The 22538-nt window shown below is 50.6% G+C and overlaps 1 protein-coding gene across 3 annotated transcripts; it reads left to right on the forward strand.

Moving 5' to 3' along the window:
• Positions 1-328: 328 nt before the first annotated feature.
• On the forward strand, positions 329-21364 carry MISP (mitotic spindle positioning). Of its 3 annotated transcripts, none has more exons than XM_060275294.1 (5): positions 329-981; positions 14155-16168; positions 16995-17164; positions 17808-17846; positions 20243-21364. In XM_060275294.1, exons 2-5 carry the CDS (start codon positions 14278-14280, stop codon positions 20336-20338), a joined length of 2196 nt encoding a protein of 731 aa, XP_060131277.1. In that variant the 5' UTR covers positions 329-981; positions 14155-14277; the 3' UTR covers positions 20339-21364. The 3 variants fall into 3 exon arrangements, with proteins under 3 accessions (XP_060131277.1, XP_034976491.2, XP_034976492.2); XM_035120600.2 differs by lacking the exon at positions 329-981 and adding an exon at positions 3906-4028; XM_035120601.2 differs by lacking the exon at positions 329-981 and adding an exon at positions 4693-6366.
• The last annotated feature ends 1174 nt before the right edge of the window (positions 21365-22538 follow it).

Consider the following 22538-nt stretch of genomic DNA (forward strand, 5'->3'; position numbering starts at 1 on the left):
AAACATACAACACACATAAAATTCTTTCCATATCATACTTTTTCTTAACCTAGTTGGGGGACTTCCCCAAGTCCCACCCCACATCTGAATTTCAATATTTATCAACTTTAGCAGTATCCCATTTTAACAATTAAACATAACCAAAATATTATCTATATTAAAAATTAATCAAAATTAAACACTAAAACATGCACTAAACACTAAACATAAATCCTAATTCTACCTCGAAAGCCTTTTTCAACTTCCCTAGCCTAAGGATTTAAAATTTTTAAATATTACAATATTTTTTCAAATATATTTTAAATTTCTAATGTTGTGATGGTATTAAGAAAGGCAGGGTGTATCGGAGGGAGAGAAAGGAATACGCCATGGGAAGCTGGGCCAGAAGTCAACAAAATAAAAGAAAAATTTACAACAAAAACAAAACTAAACTTTTTTTATATATAATTAATTTACAGCAATGGGGGAATAAGTCACTGGAGGAAAAACAGAGATTCATCCCCACTGCCCCACCCTTCACAGAATGTCACCCGAATAAAAACAAACCAAGATGTAATGTTTCGTGTGTCTGAGATAAAGGTAACAAACATTTGTACGCGTTAAAATTTTGGAAAAAATTAAAATAATAATAATATTAAGACAGATGTAATCAAATGGAAGGGGGGAGCTGTCTACAATCCCCCCCAAGTGCAGAGAAATGTCGCAATATGACAAAGTCCTTGTTCCTTTTGCTCCTTTAAGGACGCTCCACACCCTCAAATTTTAGCAGTGCCGAAAGCAGACACTCCTGGTTGCTTCTAACCCACATTCCAAGCCTGTCGCTGATCTCTTCCTGCTTGCAGACCGCCTCTTACCCCAGAGGGTTGGCTGTGCGTCGATGGACAAGGTAGCTTATACCTGTTCAGGTGTACACCCGGCCGCTTTCGGCTTCCTCTTCCTCCTTGGTTTGGCTCGGAATCCCGACGGAATCCGAAGGTGCAGGTAAGGAGGGAGGAATTGTTCATCCAAAAAATTATAACTCCAGCCCCCCAAACTGTGTACACGTAGCTTTCTCATTTTAGATTCGCGACAGCCCTGCGAGGTGGGCTTAAAAAAATATGGCCTTTGGCTAATTCAACGATCTGTGGCCTTTTAAACTGCAGGAGGGGGTATTCTTTTTGTTTATTACGTGTGTGTGTGTGTGTGTGTGTGTGTGTGTGTGTGTGTGTGTTGTAAAGCATCTTGTGATCCTTGAATGAAGGACGGTATAGAAATTTAATGAATTAATTAGCAGCAGCAGCAGCAACAACAACAACATAACAAAAGCAGTTTTAACAACATAACAAAAGTGGTTTTAAGTTAACAACAACAACAACAACAACAACAACAACAACATAACAAAAGCAGTTTTAACAACATAACAAAAGCGGTTTTAAGTTAACAACAACAACAACAACAACAACAACAACAACAACAAAAGCCAGTTTAGATCCTGAATCCAGTTTCAATGGATAGGTGAATCTGCCAGTTGTAGCTTCTCCCAGTTTTTCGTTCCCCCATTTCTCCCCATTTCCACATCAGTTTATTTTTATTTTAATGAAAATTCACAAAAATTCAACAGCCTTTCAGTGCAAATTTCTCCTAACCCACATGCTTGCAGTGCAGTTTGGCCAGATGCACACATATTTGCAAAGCCATTTTGCCTGATTCGATGCACCCTGTATATAATTTTCATGAAGACGTGCATTCATATGACTGGATCATGTGCGGTTTTGGACACATTCTTTGGCCACAGCACCCCATTGCAAAATTCGGAGCCGTGCAGATTCTGAAAGATGTCTTGTGTTTCCTTTTGCACATTGTTTCAGAAAGCGCAAATGGGTTTGATTCGCCTTTGGATGAGAACTGAGCCAAATTTCTCCACCATCTGTCAATACATCCTGCAATTGCCAGCAAAATTTGATTTGATTTTTTAAATTTATCCCCTTCCATAGCTATGCCACCTTTTTTCTGCCGTGGTATGGAGAGCAGGATATGTGTGTTTCTTTGGCATCACTCGTCTAGGCACGGAAAGGTGCATGGGGCATTTTAGTTCAGAGAAAAGGTGAGTAAAATGTAAACTGAATCACAGAATGGTACAGCTGGAAGGGACCCTGAGGGTCATCTAGTCCAACCCCGCTGCAATGCAATAATCTCAGCTGAAGAATCCGTGACAGAGAGTTTACCACCCCATGGTCGAACAGCTCTTGCTGTTAGAAAGTTTTTCTGAATGTTTAGTCGGAATCTTATTTCTTGTCAATTGAAGCCATGGGTTCGAGTCCTTCCCTCCAGAGCAGGAGATAAACAATCTTGCTCCCTCTTCCACATGAAAGCCCTTGAAATATTTGAAGGTGGCTCTCCTCTCTCCTCTCAGTCTCCTCTTCCCCAGGCTCCTTCAACCGTTCCTCATAAGGCTCGGTTTCCAGACCCCTTGGTCATCTCGGTTGCCCTCCTCTGCCCACCTTCCAGCATGTCAACATCCTCTTTAAATTGTGGTGCCCAGAACTGGACACAGGATTCCAGGCGTTGTCTGACCAAGGCAGAATAGAGTGGGACTATGGCTTCCCTTGATCTTGACTCTAGACTCAAAAGTGTTGGCTGGTAAAGTAAAAAATGTGTTCAGAGGCAATTTGCGAGATTTCAACTGCTCAAGGGCCTCCACAGGCGTTTAATCCGGCACCGCAGAGGGACGGCTGGTTTGCTCCTGAACTAGCAAAGATCAGCCACGACAAGGAGATCGCAGAGCCGATTCTGCCCCCTCTCCCCAGCCTCCTTGAAGAATTTGTTTCCTCCACCTGAACCAACCTGTCTGACCAGCGACAAGCAGGTAACAAATACCGCCAGCGCTCAGAAAGAGCATCCTATTTTCCAAAAGCTTGGCCCAGTAAACCTGAAGGAGCGTCTCCACCCCCATCGTTCTGCCCGGACACTGAGGTTCAGCACTGAGGGCCTTCCTGGCGGTTCCCTCCCTGCAAGAAGCAAAGCTACAGGGAACCAGGCAGAGGGCCTTCTCGGTGGTGGCGCCTGCCCTGTGGAACTCCCTCCCAGCAGATGTAAAGGCAATAAGCAACAATCTTTTAAAAGACAACTGAAGGTAGCCCTGTTTAGGGAAGTTTTAAATGTCTGGTGCTGTATTGTTTTTAATATTCGGTTGGAAGCCGCCCAGAGTGGCTGGGGAAACAGGAGAAATGTTGGAGGGGATGGAATAGGATGTCCCTTTTTTCAGGGGAGAAACGTTGGAGGGGATGGAATAGGACATCCCTCTTTTCATGGGAGAAACGTTGGAGGGGATGGAATAGGACGTCCCTATTTTCATGGGAGAAATGTTGGAGGGGATGCAATAGGACGTCCCTATTTTCACGGGAGAAGTGTTGGAGGGGATGGAATAGGACGTCCCTATTTTCACGGGAGAAGTGTTGGAGGGGATGGAATAGGACATTCTTATTTTCACGGGAGAAATGTTGGAGGGGATGGAATAGGACGTCCCTATTTTCACGGGAGAAATGTTGGAGGGGATGGAATAAGGACGTCCCTATTTTCACGGGAGAAATGTTGGAGGGGATGACATTACCCAAATGAAGGATGTCATCTCTCTCCTTCATCCCATGGGCAAGATCAGGGAAAGCTCCATGCCAGCTTCTCCAACACCAAGTTGCCACTGGAAGAGAAGAGGGGCAGGGGAAGCAGTCCTGGAGTAAACTGGCAATAAACTGTCCTTGGGAAGGCAGGCGTTCGGCGCCCGTCCCGTGAGAATCTCTTTTTTAATAGCCCATAATTGCCGGGACGCAAAGCAAAAGAACTCAAGTTTCTATTGCCCTGTGGGAATATGGCCACGTCGAGGGCGTGGCTCTGGCGCCAGAAGCCGTGGACTTTGTTATTTGGACCTGCTTTTAAGAGCGGTTTTTCGGGTCCTAACAGTCCTAGCTGAGTTGCCTCCGTCCCCGAGAGACAATCCTGTGGCCACAGACCTTCCTGGATCGAGAACGAGGCGTCGGAACCGCACAGTAGTGGTAAGAAGACCCATATTCTCCTCCCGGAGCTATAATTCCCAGAGATCTTTGGGAAGAGGGATTAGATCGTTATTATTTAATTGAAATTGTGGCTATCATGGCATACCTTCTGATGAAAATAGGGACATTGTATTCAATAATAATAATAATAATAATAATAATAATAATAATAATAATAATGACTTTATTATTTATACCTGCCTCACCTGACTGGGTTGCCCCAGCCACTCTGGGCGGCATCCAACATATATAAAAACAGAATAAAACATGAAACTTCCTTCAGGGCTGCCTTCATCTGTCTTCTAAAGGTTGGCTCCTTTGCTGCATGGGCCGCAGAACTCCATCCCCTCCAACATTTCTCCCCTGAAAAGAGGAACGTCCTATTCCATCCCCTCCGACATTTTTCCTGTCAAAATAGGGACGTCCCCTGCCAAGCAGGAAACACCATCAAAGCATTCCTGACAGATGGCTGTCAAGCCTCTGCTTAAAGACCTCCAAAAGAAGGAGACTCCACCACACTCCTTGGTAGCAAATTCCACTGCCGAACAGCTCTTACTGTCAGGAAGTTCTTCCTAATGTTGAGGTGGAATCTTCTTTCTTGTAGTTTGAATCCATTGCTCCGTGTCCGCTTCTCTGGAGCAGCAGAAAACAACCTTTCTCCCTCCTCTATATGACATCCTTTTATATATTTGAACATGGCAATCATATCACCCCTTAACCTTCTCTTCTCCAGGCTAAACATACCCAGCTCCCTAAGCCGTTCCTCATAAGGCATCGTTTCCAGGCCTTCCAGTCCTATTCCATCCCCTCCAACATTTATCTGATGAAAATAGGGCCGTCCACCTCTCCTCTTCCTTGACACCATCTCCTTTTAGAGTCATCCAAACCATTGGCCGCCCCAACTTGCTTCTATAATTGATTGTTCATTGCAATCCTTTTTTAACTGACCATAGTTCGCTGGTAGAACATCTGCTTTGCAAAGGTCCTGGGGTCCAGTCCCTGGCATCTCTGAGCAGGGTTTGTGAGAGAATGCTGCCTGGGGCTTAAAAGCACGCGTGCAAACAATTCTCATATATACACACACACACAAACAGTGTGTGTGTGTGTGTGTGTGTGTGTGTGTGTGTGTGTATGAATGAAACTGATGGGGCCACATTAGTTTATCATACAACTGGAGGAAATTGTATTATTATATTGTATCGTATCGCATTGTAGCATGGGGTGGGTGTGATCAATAAACACGTGCTCACATGCAACGCAGGTAATCCTAAGAACTTAGAATCTGGCTCAGTACGTAGCAGCTTCCTATGTTCCTGCGTTTTCTCCTAAAATCCTGTGGCCGTGAGTTCTGCAGGCTAGCGGTGCACGGTGCAAAGAACCCCTTTTTCTTTCGTCTGGTGGTGCTTTGGTCTAAACAACCGAGCCTCTTGGGCTTGCTGATCGGAAGGTCGGCGGTTCGAATCCCCGTGACGGGGTGAGCTCCCGTTGCTCTGTCCCAGCTCCTGCCAACCTAACAGTTTGAAAGCACGTCAAAGTGCGAGTAGATAAATAGGTACCGCACCAGCGGGAAGGTAAACAGTGTTTCCGTGCGCTGCTCTGGTTTCCGTCATGCGCCAGAAGCGGTTAAGACCAGCTAGCCACATAACCCGGAAAGCTGTCTGCAGACAAACGCTGGCTCCCTCGGCCTGAAAGTGAGATGAGCGCCACAACCCCATAGTCGCCCTTGACGGGACTTAACCTTTCAGGGGGCCCTTTTCCTTTTACTCTTTACCTAAAATCTTGTGGCTGTGAGTTTCGCAGGCTAGCAGCGCACGGTGATCTCCCCGGATCTCCTGTCTCTCTTCCCCCAAAAAAAACTTTAAAAGAAAAACAACAACATTGCTCGCAGGGTGCGCTAAAAGCCAGAGACCCTTGACTTCCAGGCCATTGATCCCAGATTTTTTTTTGTGGCTTTCTCTGAAGCACCCAGGAAGGGCACCGAGCCACCGAACCGTTTTGAAACTTCACGTTTATTTTGCCCTCCGCTCGTTCCTAGAATTCTTCTGCCGGGGCCGGGGAGGAGGGGAGGTTCGAGGTTCTTATCAGGCTGGCGCAGCCTGCGCACCACTGCGAGTGTGCCTGCGCCTCGTTCGAAACCAGGCAGCGTGGAGCACAGAGCAGGTGCCCCCTAACAGGCCTCTCCGGGGATGAGGCGAGGGGAGAGACAGAGAGAGAGAGAAAAGGCCCCATGTAGTTTCTGCCTGTTGGGGGGGAAACGCTCTTTGCTCCGGGTTCAGAAACAGAAGGAGCGGCCTTTGCTCAGCCTTGCGATAGGAGGAATGGATTTCGGTTTCGGCAGGTTGGTTTCGGTGGTGGGCAAAAGAGCAGGGTCATTTGGGTGGGATTTGGAGGGAAGTCTCTGAGAGGGTCAATAGGGCTTTAAAAGGGGGGGGTCTTGCAAGCAGGTTGTTTCCCTGCCCTCCGGGAGAGAGCTTTGGGTATGGGGCTCAGAGAACCCGAGGCCCCCTTGCTAGCTAACACCTCCCCTGGCATGTTAGAGGGTGGCATTGATAACGCCCAAGGCTGCAGGTTCGAATCCCACATGGGGCAGCTGCATATTCCTGCATTGCAGGGGGGTTGGACTAGATGATCCTTGCTGTCCCTTTCAACTCTAGAATTCCATGATTCTACGTGGCTTTGCCCAAGGGTGAGCCAAGTGTATCCTGGAAAAGAGGGACCCCAGGGCCCATCTAGTCCAACCCCCCGGGGCTCAGGGATCTCTACCAAGCTGTTTTATCAACTTTCTGCCTGCCTTGCAGATGGCCTAGGGCCGGTTCCTGTCTCTCTCGGACTAACCTACCTCGCAGGGTCGTTGGGTGGAGAGGGAGATTCCTGCTCCGGAGGGAGGGGACTCAAACCCATGGCGTCAAGTGACAAGGAAGGAGGAAGGGAAGCCACAGCCCCTCTCTGTTCTGCCTTGGTCAGAGCCCCAGCTAGAGTCCTGTGTCCAGTTCTGGGCAGCACAATTTAAGAAGGATGTGGACAAGCTGGAATGTGGGCAAAGGAGGGCGACCAAATTGATCAAGGGGTCTGGAAACCAAGCCTGATGAGGAACGGTTGAAGGAGCTGGGTATGTTTAGCCTGGAAAAGAGGAGACTGAGAGGAGGTAGTAGAGCCATCTTCCAATATCTCAATGACACGGAAGAGGGAGCAAGCTGGTTTTTCTCCTGTTCTGGAGGGCAGGACTCGAACCTATGGCTTCAAGTGACAAGAAAAGAGACCCTTTTTGACAAAGCTGTTAGACACCTCAGGAGGTTGTGAACTCTCCTTCCTTGAAGGATCTTAAGCAGAGATTTGGATGGCCATCTGCCATGGATGCTTTAGCCGAGATCTCTGCATTGCAGGGGGTTGGACTAGATGACCCTCGGGAGTCCCTTCCAGCTCTACGATCCTAAGCTGCCCAGTGCTGTGATGGGGATGAAAACTGACACACCCTCCCTCCCTGGGAATCAAATCACTTGTTTGACGATTGGGAAGACTTCCTGGCACACATACGCCGATCGCTTGGGTGTAATCCCGGCTTGCCATTGGCAACTATACCAGCAAATAATAACAATAACAATTTATTATTTATACCCCGCCCATCTGGCTCGGTTTCCCCAGCCACTCTGGGCAGCTTCGGACAAAATATTAAAATACAAGAGTCCGTCAAACATTAAAAGCTACTCTAAACAGGGCTGCCTTCAGATGTCTTTTAAATAATAATAATTTATTAAACCTTTCATAATAATAATGTAGACCCAGGTGGAGCTGTGGGTTAAACCACTGAGCCTCTTGGGCTTGCTGATCAGAAGGTCGGCGGTTCGAATCCCCGCAACGGGGTGAGCTCCTGTTGCTCGGTCCCAGCTCCTGCCCACCTAGCAGTTCGAAAGCACCTCAAAGTGCAAGTAGATAAATAGGGACCGCTCCGGCGGGAAGGTAAACGGCGTTTCCGTGCGCTGCTCTGGATCGCCAGAAGCAGCTTTGTCATGCTGGCCACATGACCCAGAAGCTGTCTGCGGACAAACGCCGGCTCCCTCGGCCTATAGAGCGAGATGAGCGCCGCAACCCCAGAGTCGGACACGACTGGACCTGATGGTCAGGGGCCCCTTTACCTTTACCTTTATTATACCCTACTATGCCTTTAAAGGTTTCCTGCACCAACTCAACATTTCGTTCCGTCCCGCCAATAAGAGAGGAGCTAAGAAAACTCAGGAATTCCTGACCTCTCCCCGAACCTGTCCGTCTCTTTCCACTTTTGCCAAATTCTTTCAAGGTGTACTCATTCCATCAGCGGTTTGCTCTCCTGTTGCCCCTCCCCGACCTTTGCCCACCCCGCGGACCTTATCTCAAGCCAAGAAGTCAAAAGTCTTCCCGGGGAGCGGCAGGGCGTTGCGACGCTGTGGAATGCCAGCCTCGCAGGTGAGGTCGCTGTCAAAATATGCCCTGCCGACCTGACAGCGGTCCCGGATTTGGAGAGCTCTGTTGGTGCCAGGAGGAAAAATTTGGACCACGTTGTTGGAAGATAGATGCAACAAAAGACTTGTTGTTCTTCTTCTTCTCGTTGTTGTTTAGTTGTGTCCAGCTCTTTGTGACCCCCTAGACCATAGCACGCCAGGCCCTCCTGTCTTCCACTGCCTCCCGCAGTTTGGTCAGACTCATGTTCGTAGCTTTGAGAACACTGTCCAACCATCTCGTCCTCTGTTGTCCCCTTCTCCTAGTGCCCTCCATCTTTCCCAACATCAGGGTCTTTTCCAGGGAGTCTTCTCTTCTCATGAGGTGGCCAAAGTATTGGAGCCTCAGCTTCAGGATCTGTCCTTCCAGTGAGCACTCCAAGGGCGTACCCACCACGGGGCAAGTTAGGGCAGCTGCCCTACTCTAGAAGCCAGCTGCCCCCCCACAAGGGCGTACCCACCGCGGGGCAAGTGGGGGCCGCAGGCTGCCCCTCCCTAGAAGCAGGGCTGGTGGGCAGAGGCGGAGCACAGCCCGGCGGAGCCGAGTTCGCCATTCCCGCCGCGCCGCGCCGCACCTTCCCTCCAGCTCCCCGGCACGCCCTCAGGCAAGGCCAAGCACGGCGGGGAACCAGGGAGCGTGGCGCGGTGGGCGGGAACGGCGAACTCGCGCTCCGCTGGGCTGGGCTCCGCCTCCGCCCACCAGCCCTGCTTCTAGGGAGGGGCACAGCCCGGCGGAGCACGAGTTCGCCGTTCCCGCCGCGCTGCGCCCTCCCTCCAGCTCCCCGTCACGCCCTCAGGCAATGCCAAGCGCGGCGGGGAACCAGAGAGCGCGGCGCGGCGGGCGGGAACGCCAAACTCGCGCTCCGCTGGGCTGGGCTGGGCTCTGTCTCCGCCCACCAGCCCGGCGCCTCTGACTGCACTTTCCCTGCCCACTTTGTGGCCCCTCCCCTTCCGTGCCTTGGCCCCTCCCCTTGCCCCCCCCTAGTTTTGATCCTGGGTACGCCCATGGAGCACTCAGGGCTGATTTCCTTCAGAATGGATAGGTTTGATCTTCTTGCAGTCCATGGGACTCTCAACAGTCTCCTCCAGCACCATAATTCAAAAGCATCAATTCTTCGGCGATCAGCCTTCTTCATGGTCCAGCTCTCACTTCCATCCATCACTACTGGGAAAACCATAGCTTTAACTGGGCTTTTAGCTTTTTTAAACCATAGCATCAATTCTTCGGCGATCAGCCTTCTTTATGGTCCAGCTCTCACTTCCATACATCACTACTGGGAAAACCATAGCTTTAACTAGACTGTACGGACCTTTGTCGGCAAGGTGATGTCTCTGAATGGTAGAGTGGCAAGGGATCCCCAGGGGACATCCAGCCCATTCTTGCAGTGCAGGAATCTCATCCCTGAAGGACGGCCACCCGACCTCTGCTTAAAAACCTCCAAGGAAGGAGAGTCCGCCATCTTCCGTCCCACGTCCGGAGGGCTCCCACTGCCAGAAAGCTTTTCCTAAGGTTGAGCCGGAATCTCCTTTCTTGGAACTTGAAGCCATGAATACATTTTAGGGTTCGAATGTTGATGCAACCTAGAACAGCATTCGCTTTTCGGGCTTTGGCATCAAATCGCTTGGCTTTTCCCAAGAGGACGAGGAAGCAAGCTGGCTTGCCCGGACACTGAGGTCCAGCTCTGAGGGTCTGGCAGTTCCCTCGCTGTGAGAAGCCAAGTTACAGGGAACCAGGCAGAGGGCCTTCTCGATAGTGGCACCTGCCCTGTGGAACGCCCTCCCATCAGATGTCAAGGGAAAAAACATCTATCTGACTTTTAGAAGACACCTGAAGGCGGTCCTGTTCAGGGAGGCTTTTAATGGGACCCAGGTGGCGCTGTGGTTAAACCACTGAGCCTAGGGCTTGCTGATCACAAGGTCGGCGGTTCTAATCCCTGTGACGGGGTGAGCTCCCGTTGCTCAGTCCCAGCTCCTGCCAACCTAGCAGTTCGAAAGCACATCAAAGTGCAAGTAGATAAATAGGAACCGCTACAGCGGGAAGGTAAACGGCGTTTCCATGCGCTGCTCTGGTTTGCCAGAAGCGGCTTTGTCATGCTGGCCACATGACCTGGAAGCTATATGCCGGCTCCCTCGGCCAGTAATGCGAGATGAGCGCGCAACCCCAGAGTCGGTCACGACTGGACCTAATGGTCAGGGGTCCCTTTACCTTTTTAGATTATTTTATTTCATTTTTCTGTTGGAAGCCACCCAGAGTGGCTGGGGAAACCCAGCCAGATGGGCGGGGTATAAATAATAAATTGAGGCTCCAATACTTTGGCCACCTCATGAGAAGAGAAGAATCCTTGGAAAAGACCCTGATGTTGGGAAAGATTGAGGGCACTAGGAGAAGGGGACGACAGAGGACAAGATGGTTGGACAGTGTTCTCGAAGCTACGAACATGAGTTTGACCAAACTACGGGAGGCAGTGCAAGACAGGAGTGCCTGGCGTGCTATGGTCCATGGGGTCACGAAGAGTCGGACACGACTAAACGACTAAACAACAACAACAACAACAACAAAATGTTATTGTTATTATTTGCTGCTGCTGCTGCTGCTGCTGTTGTTGTTCTCCACCACCAGAGAAACCCTGGAAGTGCAAACTATTTCAGACACACACACACACACACACAGTTAGAGAAGAAGGAAACAAGGCCTGCATTGTTCTCCCCGGTGGGAGAAAACCGTGGCTCGCAGTAGGTAACTCTACCGCGTGGTTTTATTCTCAGATCTCCCTTCCTGGGCATGTTTCAGGGCCCTGCTGGGGCCAGGTGGATGAAAGGAGGGGAGCTGTCCTCCCTGGCAGGCGGCTCTGCCATCGAAATACCACCCTCCTCGATTGCCGAGTGACGATTTAAACTCACAGTCCCTTTGTGATCTTGGATAGAGGATGAGAAACAGGCACGAGAGCACCAATAATCTCTGGCTCCCTGGAACCCTCTGTTGCAGACCTTGCCGTGCCCATGTTGTGACGGAGGAAATAAAGAGGGAGGCTCTTTGGCACTGAAGGACAACTCGAGATTGGGAAGTTCTCCTAAGTTCTCAACACACGTTCCGCCGAATGGACCCATTTTTTATTTTTTATTTGCAAGAGACTGTCCCTAATAGAATCACCAGTGCTATTTTTCTTGGAAAATAGGCGCCAGAACTCACTATGAACGCCCCCCCTGTTCTCTTATACAGTGGGACCTCGGAAACCGAACAGAAACCGTGCCAGGAGTCCGTTCGATTTCCGAAAACGTTTGGAAATCAAGGCACGGCTTCCGATTGGCTGCACGGAGCTCCTGCAGCCAATCGGAAGCTGCGCCGGACGTTCGGGTTCCAAAAGAAAGTTCACAGACTGGAACACTCACATCATTTAGGCGCTGACAAATTAGACTGTTTGCTTTACCAAAATCCAAAGTGAGTAGCTGTTGCGGTGATGAACCACAAGAGTGAAGTTTTGGATAGACGATTTGAGTCCAGGCGCTTTTGTGACAAATCTCGCAGCACTGGGGATATTAGACCGGGGGGGGGGGTGATTTGAGTTTAGGCAAAGCCCAGAGTTAAGTGTCCTATGCCAGATCCTTAATTCTACCCTAAGGCAGTGTGGGGCGGTAGGAGCAGAATTCAGCTTCCTACAGCCCTCGGAATGGCAGCCAGCTGAGTTTTTGTTTTGTTTTTTTGCACAGTGCTGGGGTCAATGTCTACTGCCATTTACAGCTTGTGAAACTCCCATTTATGACCTGCGGCTTTCTGTTAATTCTCTCTCCTGCAAAACCAGAAAGGCGGGGGAGTGGGGAGTCCACTAGGGAGGCGGGTTTATGGTTCTGCAAATATTTGTGTGTGATAAATTCTCATTTCTCCCAGCAGAGGGCAATCGGTGCTTTGCTAGTCTACTGGGGTGGCCTCTAATATAAGTCAGGTCTGCCTTAGAATACAATAACAGGGGTGGCCAACTCCCAAGAGACTGCGATCTACTGGCAGAGTTAAAAACTGGCAGTGATCTACCCCCTTTGGGGGGGGGGGTTCAGGTGAAAGTTGTTGAGCTTTTCTGGGGAAGGAAAGCCCTGGTTTTGGGATTCAGGGCTAAGTTACTGAGCTTTTAGGGAGGAAGAAGGCCTGTTTGGGGGGAGCCAGTGATCTGCCAGTGATCTACCACAATTGTCCAGTGATCTACCAGTAGATCACGATCTACCTGTTGGACATGCCTGCAATAGAATAAGAGAATAAGAGAATAAGAGAATTATTATTATTATTATTATTATTATTATTATTTTATTTATTTATACCCCGCCCATCTGGCTGGGTTTCCCCCGCCACTCTGGGCGGCTTCCAACCAATACCAAAATACATTAAAATATCACAGATTAGGTGTTTTCTGAATGTCAGGTAGTTCTTTATCTCCTTAACCTCCGATGGAAGGGCGTTCCACAGGGCGGGCGCCACTACCGAGAAGGCCCTCTGCCTGGTTCCCTGTAGCTTTGCTACCCGCGGGAAGGGAGGGACTCATCCTGCGTACCAGATGGAGCTGGGATACAGCTGTCCTGGGCACAGAATTGACCTGCGCCTCCATGGACAGCTGGGAGTCCAAAATGACTCCCAGGCTGCACACCTGGTCCTTCATGGGCACAGTTACCCCATTCAGGAACAGGGAGTCCCCCACACCTCCCTGTCCCCCAAAAACAGTACTTCTGTCTTGTCAGGATTCAACCTCAATCTGTTGAATCCTGGGAAGGGACCCTGGGAATAGCCAGGATTTTTCTGTTGAGTGGGTGGGGGCTCCAAAAAGTTGTTGTGACTTCCCCCAAAGAATCTTGGGAAGCGTAGTTCGTTAAGGGTTCAGAGAGCTGCTAGGGAATGCCGGTTCCCCTTGCAGAACTATAAGAGTTCCTCAGAAAGAGGGGTTTGATTGCTAAAGAGCTCTAGAAATCTGGAACCCTGGAAATAATAATAATAATTTAATAATTTGTTGTTTATACCCCGCCCATCTGGTTGGGTCTCCCCAGCCACTCTGGGCGGCTCCCAACAGAATATTGAAAACATGATAAAACATCAGACATTAGAAACTTCCCTAAACAGGGCTGCCTTCAGATGTCTTCTAAAAGTCAGATACCGGTAGTTGTTTCCTTGACATCTGATTGGAGGGCGTTCCACAAGGCGGGCGCCACCACCGAAAAGGCCCTCTGCCTGGTTCCCTGTAACCTCGCTTCTTGCAGGGAGGGAACCGCAAGAAGGCCCTCAGAGCTGGACCTCAGTGTCCGGGTTGAACGATGGGGGTGGAGATGCTCCTTCAGGTCTACAGGACCTAGGCCATTTAGGGCTTTCAAGGTCAGCACCAACCCTTTGAGTTGTGCTCGGAAACATCCTGGGAGCCAATGTGGGTCTTTTAGGACTGGAGTTATATAGTCTCGGCGGCCGCTCCCAGTCCCCAGTCTAGCTGCCACATTCTGGATTAGTTGCAGTTTTCGGGTCACCTTCAAAGGTAGCAGCCAGTGGACAATACTGAGCTTCATGAGCAGCCCAGTATAACCCTGCAGAAGGGAGCTTGCTATATACTGTATATACGCTTGTGTGTGTGTGTGTGTGTGTGTTCTACATATATATATGTACATATATAAATATGTTTGCTGCCTAGGGACCGCAAAGCCCTGTTCCTGATGTGAAGGCCGCACAACGCACAACCTGTGAAAAACATCTAGAGAACATCATCACACCTCCTAAGGGGAAGTCTCTGAGGAACCTCCTTTCGAAAACAGAAATGTACATTCGTAGGCTTGTCTTCAGCTCGTCTCCGAGCCCAGACCCTGAAGATGAAGAACCGAGGAGCCCCCAGTCCGGTTCGCGAGGGGAGCTGAAGTTTGAAGAGGCGACAGGCGACGAGTATTTTGACTTGGGGCACCACCGCGAGGAGAGGGCTGGGGATGGGTGGGGAATGGCCGAGCCCCCCGGAAACGGGTCCAGGTCCATCCATGGGAGGAAGGATCTTTGGACGGCGCCACCGGGCAGAGAGTCCAAGCTGGAGGTGGTCCAATCCGGCTCACTGTACGACATTCGGGCGTACAAAGGCGAGATGAAGCCTTCAAGGCTCTACGGTGAGGACGAAGAGGAGCTGAGGTACAGGATCCGTCCCGAGGAGGCCTCGCCGGAGAAAGCCGAGGAGCTCGAGGAGGAACGGCGGGAGATTATCCGGAGCCAAGTGGTTCGGAAAAGCACCACCATGGCCGAAAAGTGGAGCTCCGTGGAGGAGCTGGAGGCCATCAGCGCTGCCTCGGCCGGTCGAGAAGCTGCCCCGGCGACGAGGAGTTATTCCACCGGCTTCGCCGTCTGTTTCGACAGCCCCTCTACCCGCTGGGAGAGCACCCCCGTCGACCCTCAAAACATAGACACGGAGAAGATCAATTTCGCCATGGCTCGGCAACAGTTCTTGGAACTGGAGAAGGCTAACCCCAAGCTGTTTCTGGGGCCGAGGAAACCGGTGCCGAGCTCACGGACAACGCAAAACGTTCAGGGGGTGGAAGGGGAGCAGAGTCCTGATGTCTATGGCCAGAGAAGAGTGGTTTGGTCTAGTGAGAGTCATGTTCCCCAAAGAACAAAGCCCAGGTCTCCCAAGCAAGCCCCTATTTGTCAAAACTCAGCTGGAGACGGCTGGAATTACGGTCAGGCAGAAATGTCCCAGAACTCAAGCGTTGTGGCGCCTGATGGAAGACGGGTCTACATCCGAGAGGAGGCGGGAGAACCTCTGGACTGGGAGGCCGGTGGCCAAGGCCTTGCCGGAGAAGATCCAGGGTCCTCAGATGAGACGCCCATCGAGCGGGAAATCCGGCTGTCGATGGAAAGGGAGGAGGCCCACCGGAAAGAGAGGGGGATGCGCCGGGTCAACAGCCGGGACGAGCTGGTGGAGATCCAGACCAAGCCTCTGCTGCTGTCCGCCGACACACCGCCAGCTTCCTCCCGGAAAGGAAAAGACAAACACAACGTTTCCTTCTTTGTGCAGAGGGAGATCGAGCAGGAAAGCAGGCGTGAGGAGGACCTGCAGAAGGGAGGGAGGCTGTCCGGGACGTACAGCGGGGGGGTCTGCCTGGAGCTCTCGGAACGCCGGAAAGTGTTCGAAAGGGACGGGGAGGCCCCCATGATGGCAAGGATGGTGGGCGGGCAAGAGGAGGCCCAGAAGGGCAACCCTGGGAAAAGGACGGCCGGCCAGGACGTGGAGTGGAGCTCAGGGGCCTGCCAGCCTTCTTTAGCCAGCAGAAGAAAGCAAGAGGGCGACTTGCCCCCTTCCGACCGGAACGACACCGTTTCCGGCCAGCGGGTGGATTCCTCTGGCTCTTGGGTTCCAGAAGACTCGGGAGAGGAGCCTGCGATTTTGCGAGAGGGACATTTCGCCATTCCAGTGAGGAAACTCAAGTTCTCGTCTCCCGGAGACCGGGAACCTGCGAGCTCCCGGAGGCAAGAGGGCAGGCCAGAGTGGGTTGCTCCCCGGGAGGAGCTGTACACCGTGAAGACGCGGAGACCCCGGATGTCAGCCCTGATCGACCAGGAGATCCGGGACGCTTTGCAGAGGGAAGTGGAGCTCCAGGAGCAGAGGAGGAAAGTCGGGGCAGCAGCGGCGGGGTCGAAGGCACCCTCTCGGACGTCGTCGCAGAGCTCAGGTGAGAGGGTGGGGGGTTGACACCAGCCGGTTCACGTGTCATGGCGAATTGCATCAACACAGCCGTCATTTCATTCACACGCCGCCTTTCCATAGCTAGAACCCTGCCCCAGGCAGCTGGCCCGCACAGAACGGTTTGCAGAATTGCAACTGTAAGGAAGGCAGTCATAAACAAGGAATAAAACCGTACCTTCCAACTTTTCTCTGAATAAAATAGGGATGTCTTATTCAGTAATATTAATAATAATAATAATAATAACCCACCTGATTGAGTTGCCAATTAATAATAATAACAATAATAATAATAATTTATTATACCCTGCCCCCAGACACTCTGGGTGGCTCCCAACAGAATATTAAAAACACAACAAAACATCAAACATTAAAAACTTCCCTGAACAGGGCTGCCTTCAGATCTCCTCTGAAAGTCAGATGGTTGTTTATTTCCGTGACATCTGATGGGAGGGCGTTCCTCAGGGAGGGTGCCACCACCGAGAAGGCCACCTGCTTCTCGCAGGGAGGGAACCACCAGAAGGCCCTGGGAGTTGGACCTCGGTGTCCGGGCAGAACAATGGACGTGGAGACGCTCCTCCAGGTATACAATAGAACATTAAATATTAAAAACTTCCCTATACAGGGCTGCCTTCAGATGTCTTCTAAAAGTCAGACAGTTGTTTATTTCCTTGACATCTGATGGGAGGGCGTTCCAGAGGGTGGGCGCCACCACCGAGAAGGCCCTGAGATCAAACCAGGTATCCCTGCGGTTGGTTTCTTTTTTTAATTTAAAAGCAAACCTGCCAACTCTCTCTCCTAATTCCCTCCACCAGCTACTTCAGGAATTGCTGACAGCTACCGCGTATCGGCCGCGGCTGCTCCTGATTCCCCTGCGAGGTCGTCTCCCACGCCGTCCCCGCGGCAAGCCTATGCAGGGAGATCATCCTTGGAGCGTCCCTCGGCGGAAGAGGAAAATACCAAGAGGCACAGGGAGGGAGGAACGGTAAGGACTTGCCAGCACCCGCTGCCTTAGATAGGAGGAGAATCCTAAAATCGTGGAAGGGACCCCGAGAGTCATCTAGCCCAACCCCACTGCAACACAGGAATGAAGACGCAGCTGTCGCTTACGGGGATCAAACCTGCAACCTTGTCGTTCTCAGCCCCACACTCTAACCCACGGGGGGGGGGGATTTGAATGCACAAATCCCCCGATTCGATCCCTGGCATCTCCAGGGGGAAGAACCCCCCCCCCGTTTGAAACCCTAGAGAGCCACTACTGCCCGTCCGTGCAGGCAAGGCTGAACTAGATGGAGCCCTGGCCCAGGCAGCTTCCTATTAAAAGCCAACCTTTGTTTAGAATCAAGAGGACTGGAATCTTGTATTCTCCTCCGGGGAAATGAACAGCAGAGCACCTGTGCAGGTGGCCCCCAGGTTCAATCCCCCCCCCCTCCGGTGTCTCCAGTTGCAGCTGGAAAAGTCTGAGTTGCTGCAGACGCCGAGCTGAGAGCTGTGACTCAGTACAAGAAACCTTTCCGCTGTTCCTAATTTGCAAAACACTGGAGGGTGTACAGTCAGCCGTTCCTACGGGATGTCCCATCCCTGCCAGGTTTCCTGTTCTCTTATTTTCCTCCTCTTTCCCCCCTCAGTATGCTGGCATGGAGCTGCACGACGAAATCGACTCAGAGGTAAGACCCCGACTTGCCCCGCAGGGAGAAAACATGGATTGGAGGGGCCTTGTCCGTTGCAGTTGAACCTCGATTTTCGAGCGCCTCAGAAGCCGGACGTTTCGGAACCCGGACGCCGAAAACATGGAAGTCAAACGCTTTCAGAGGCCATTTTTTCCCATCCCACCCCCTAGTCAAAATTGCTGTTAGCCTTTATGCCCTGGTTGCCAGTCGTTTCAGAAGTCAGGCGGTCTTCCGGAACGGTTTACGTTCGACAACCGAGGTTCCACTGTATTTACGGCACGGCACAATGAGGACAGGGAGGGGTGTGTGCTTTTTTCCTTGAGCTGAATTTTTGTTCTCTCTTTTTTGGGAGGGGTATTCTTCTTCTTCTTCTTCTCCTCCTTCTTCTCCTCCTCCTCCTCCTCCCCCTCCTCCTCCTCCTCCTCCTCCTCCTCCTTCTTCTTCTTCTTCTTCTTCTTCTTCTTCTTCTTCTTCTTCTTCTTCTTCTTCTTCTTCTTCTTCTTCTTCTTCTTCTTCTTCTTCTGCGATCCCTCGTAGCTGAGTAAGATTGTCTTCCATAAACACGGTTTTCACAATGAGTCCATAAGTGACTGTGGAGGCCAATTCTGGATCCCCACGTCCTTCCACAGTGGGGACATTGGTTTCCGGGCAGGAGTTGATCCCCCTGAGGGTTTGCCAAGCGTGCCTTCCTCTTGGCACATTTCTCCCTTGCGTCCTGAGTTCGAGCGTCTTCAAGGCCCATGACACCTTTGGTCAAGGCTGTTCTCCAACTGGAGCGCTCGCAGGCCAGTGTTTCCCAAATGCTGTATATACTACATTTTTTTTAGATTTGCCTTGAGACAGTCTTTGCACCTCTTTTGTTGACCACCAGCATTACGCTTTCCATTTTTAAGTTCTTGTAATTCAGGGCTGGGGAACCTCAGGCCGCCAGGGTGTGTGTGTGTGACCCACAAGATCTCTCTAGCTGCCCCTTGGCACCCAAACCAGGCCACCTCTCTCATGGGCCCTGCCTGCCCACTCAAGTTTTTTTCCTAGTGTCCTTGGATTGCAAGAATTCATTTCGCTCGGACCCCCTCCGAGCGTCCTTATTTTCCAGGGACAGTCCTGGAATTACAGGAGCCATCCCGGTTTCTGATCTGATCCCGGAAAGACGCATTTTCCCTTTTTTTCCTCCCCTCCATGCCTTGGAAAACAATTATAAGAGGGGGTGTCTGTAGGTGCAAAAACAGAGCCCTGTTTCTAGTGTCCGGATTTTTGCTTTCTGAAACATGGCAACCCTACCCAACAGCAACGGCATAGAGCTACAGGTGAAACTCGGAAAATTAGAATATCGTCGAAAAGTGCATTTATTTCAGTAACGCAACTTAAAAGGTGAAACCAATATATGAGATAGATGCATGACATGCAAAGCAAGATATGTCAAGCCTTTATTTGTTGTCATTGTAATTATTTGTCGTTAGGCGGGTCAATTATAAATGGAATGTCATTAATGAAATGTCATAGCGATGTTTATTTTTGCATTATTGTAACTATTTGTTTGATTACTGTGGAATTTCCAAAAGAAAACATTTGTAAAAATTAAAAGGAAAATTAAAAATAGTAAGTTGCATTACTGAAATAAATGCACTTTTCAACGATGATCTAATTTTCCAAGTTTCACCTGTATAATTCCCGTGCCAAAGGAAGTAAACGGCGGAGGAGCTGGCGTATGAAGCCCTTCCTATCACTTTGAAGGAACATGTTACTTTTTAAGTTTTCTCATTGCAATGCTTCCGCAGCCAGCCATTTCTTAGGAGGGCCGGTTCCTTTATTGCAAATGGAGCCTTACACTCTCTTACTCTGAAGTAAACCCCTCTGTATTCAATGGGTCAAGATTGTGCAGCCTTGCACTACAATCCTAGGCATTTTTACTCAAAAGGAAGTCCCACTGAGCTCAATAGGATTTACGCTCTGGTACGTTCCTGATCATTCTCACAGCTCCTATTACAGTGGTACCTCGGTTGTCGAACGTAATCCGTCTTGGAAGTCCATTCGACTTCCGAAACGTCTGACAACCGAGGCGCAAAGGGCAGTCTCCAAAGTCAATGGAGAAAATTTAAAAACGCTCGACTTCCGAGGCGCGTTCGAAAACGGAAGCAATTACTTCCGGGTTTCTGGCATTCGGAAACCGAGATGTGCAGCTTCCAAGACGCTCAAAAACAAAGGTACCACTTTATCATTATTATTATTATTACCTGCCTTTTTCCCTGGCAGGGACTCAAGGTAGCCTACACCTAAATTTTATTCCACCACGGGCATGCGGCCCCCGGAAGCTTGTCTGCTAGGCAAGGTGGCCCCCGGGGCTGCAAAAGAACCCTTGCTCTCTTAACTGAGCCGTCGATTCCTTTTTGCAGGTTGTGAAATCCACCAAAGTTGTCTGCCAGAGGGGACTTCTGGCTCAGCTTTGGGAGACGGGCCAGATCCGCGGGGTCGACGACGACAGCGACTGATCCTTGGAGAGGAACGAGATTTCCCAAAGCCGGCATTGGTTCCCACCCTTTTTAATTCTCTGCCCCCGTGTGTTTTTTCCATTCGATCTCTTCCCGGCTTCGGCCAGCAATTTGGATCCCGCCCACCCATCTATGTCCAATTATAATTCTGCGTTGCTTTGATTGTGAGAGGGACGACCCAGAATTGATCCTGGCGATTTCGAGGGCTCTGGGTTGCAATGTGGGGAGAGGGGGGCAAACAGACACTACCGTAGATAAGAGCTGCCTGCCGCCCCCTCGGCTTTTGCATCTGACGGCAACTGGCTGCCGCTCCCAGGAGAAAGAGCCCCGAGAGCCAGTCCTGAGGACTAGCATCTTAACTTTCCTTTTAGGGGAAGGTCAGTGGAAGTGCTGAAGACCCCCAGGTGCAGCCCCTTGCACTGCCAGCCAGTACTCAGGCAGATAGTCTCAGTGCAGGGCAGCTTCCCACTTTCCCCTTTATATCAGTTCATGAGGACTAGAATTTTCATTCCCCCTTTTCAAAGGAAAGGAAAGGACCAGGGCTTGGGGCAGAGCCACTGCTTTTTGATGCAGAAGTTCCCAGATTTAAACCTTGACATCTCAAGGTAGGCCTGGGGGAGAGGCATGCTGCCCGACAAAGCTGCTGCCAGTCTGTGTCAAGAAATGCTGAGCTAGATGGAATCTTAATAAAGTGTAGTTTCCTTCCTTCCTTCCTGAGCGGAGGCAGTTGCAGCTGCGTGGTGGCAGCAGCTTCTGCCGCTTTGTGGCTGGTGGGTCCCAATAATAATAATAATAATAATAATAACAATAACAATAGTAATAATTTCTTATTTATACCCCGCCCATCGGGCTGGGTTTCCCCAGCCACTCTGAGCGGCTCCCAACAGAATATTCAAAACATGATGAAAAACTTCCCTCAACAGGGCTGCCTTCAGATGCCTTCAAAAAGTGAGATAGTTGTTTATTTCTTTGACATCCACAGGGAGGGCGCCACCACCAAAAAGGCCCTCTGCCTGATTGCCTGTAGCCTCACTTCTCGCAGGGAGGGAACCGCCAGAAGGCCCTCGGTGCTGGACCTCAGTGTCCGGGCTGAATGATGGGGGTGGAGACGCTCCTTCAGGTCTACAGGACCTAGGCCATTTAGGGCTTTCAAGGTCAGCACCAACCCGTTGAATTGTGCTCGGAAACTTCCTGGGAGCCGATGTAGGTCTTTCAGGACCGGTGTTATGTGGTCTTGGCAGCCGCGCCCAGTCACCAGTCTAGCTGCCGCATTCTGGGTTAGTTGTAGTTTCTGGGTCACCTTCAAAGGGAGCCCCACGGAGAGAGCATTGCAGTAGTCCAAGCGGGAGATAACTAAAACACGCAGCACTCTGGTGAGACAGGGTACCCTTGATAGGGTAGGAACCCTCACTGCTTCACTGGGACTTGAACCCAGAGCTCCAGCGTCCAGATCTTAACTTCCTTTCTGCTACATTTCCAGCGTCCTTGTAGAGGGCGGGTTCTGTTTGTTTCCCGGCTAAGGAGGTGGCAATATGCACGTAGCGTCAGTCGGGGTTCCTCACCCAGCGGTCTCTCTCATTTGGTTGCTGCAGGATCACAACGGGCTTTTATATGTATATATGTATAATTTATATACGATCAGGAAAGAGGAATAAATCGTTTTGTCTCCGTACTTTTGCGAATGTTAAGTCCAGTGCCGGATTTACGTATAAGCTAAGCAATTTATAGCTTAGGGCCCCACTCTCTTGGGCCCCACCCCAAAAATTAAAGGGGATATACATTTCCAAAATATAAGATAAAAAACAAATAAAATAAAACCTACCTACAGCCACCGTGTTTTGTGTTGTATGGGCTCCTAGGATGTAAGTCTTGGCCTCCGCCTGCTCCCTAAAATATCAGTGGTTAGCTCATTTCTATATACAGTGCTAGGGACCCAGGTAGCGCTGTGGGTTAAACCACAGAGTCTAGGGCTTGCCGATCAGAAGGTCGGCGGTTCGAATCCCCGCGATGGGGTGAGCTCCCGTTGCTCGGTCCCAGCTCCTGCCCACCTAGCAGTTCGAAAGCACATCAAAGTGCAAGTAGATAAATAGGTACCACTCCAGCGGGAAGGTAAACGGCGTTTCCGTGTGCTGCTCTGGTTCGCCAGAAGCGGCTTAGTCATGCTGGCCACATGACCCGGAAGCTGTACGCTGGCTCCCTC

Source organism: Zootoca vivipara, chromosome 6 (genome assembly GCF_963506605.1).
Source record: "Zootoca vivipara chromosome 6, rZooViv1.1, whole genome shotgun sequence".
Taxonomy (NCBI): Eukaryota; Metazoa; Chordata; class Lepidosauria; order Squamata; family Lacertidae; genus Zootoca; species Zootoca vivipara.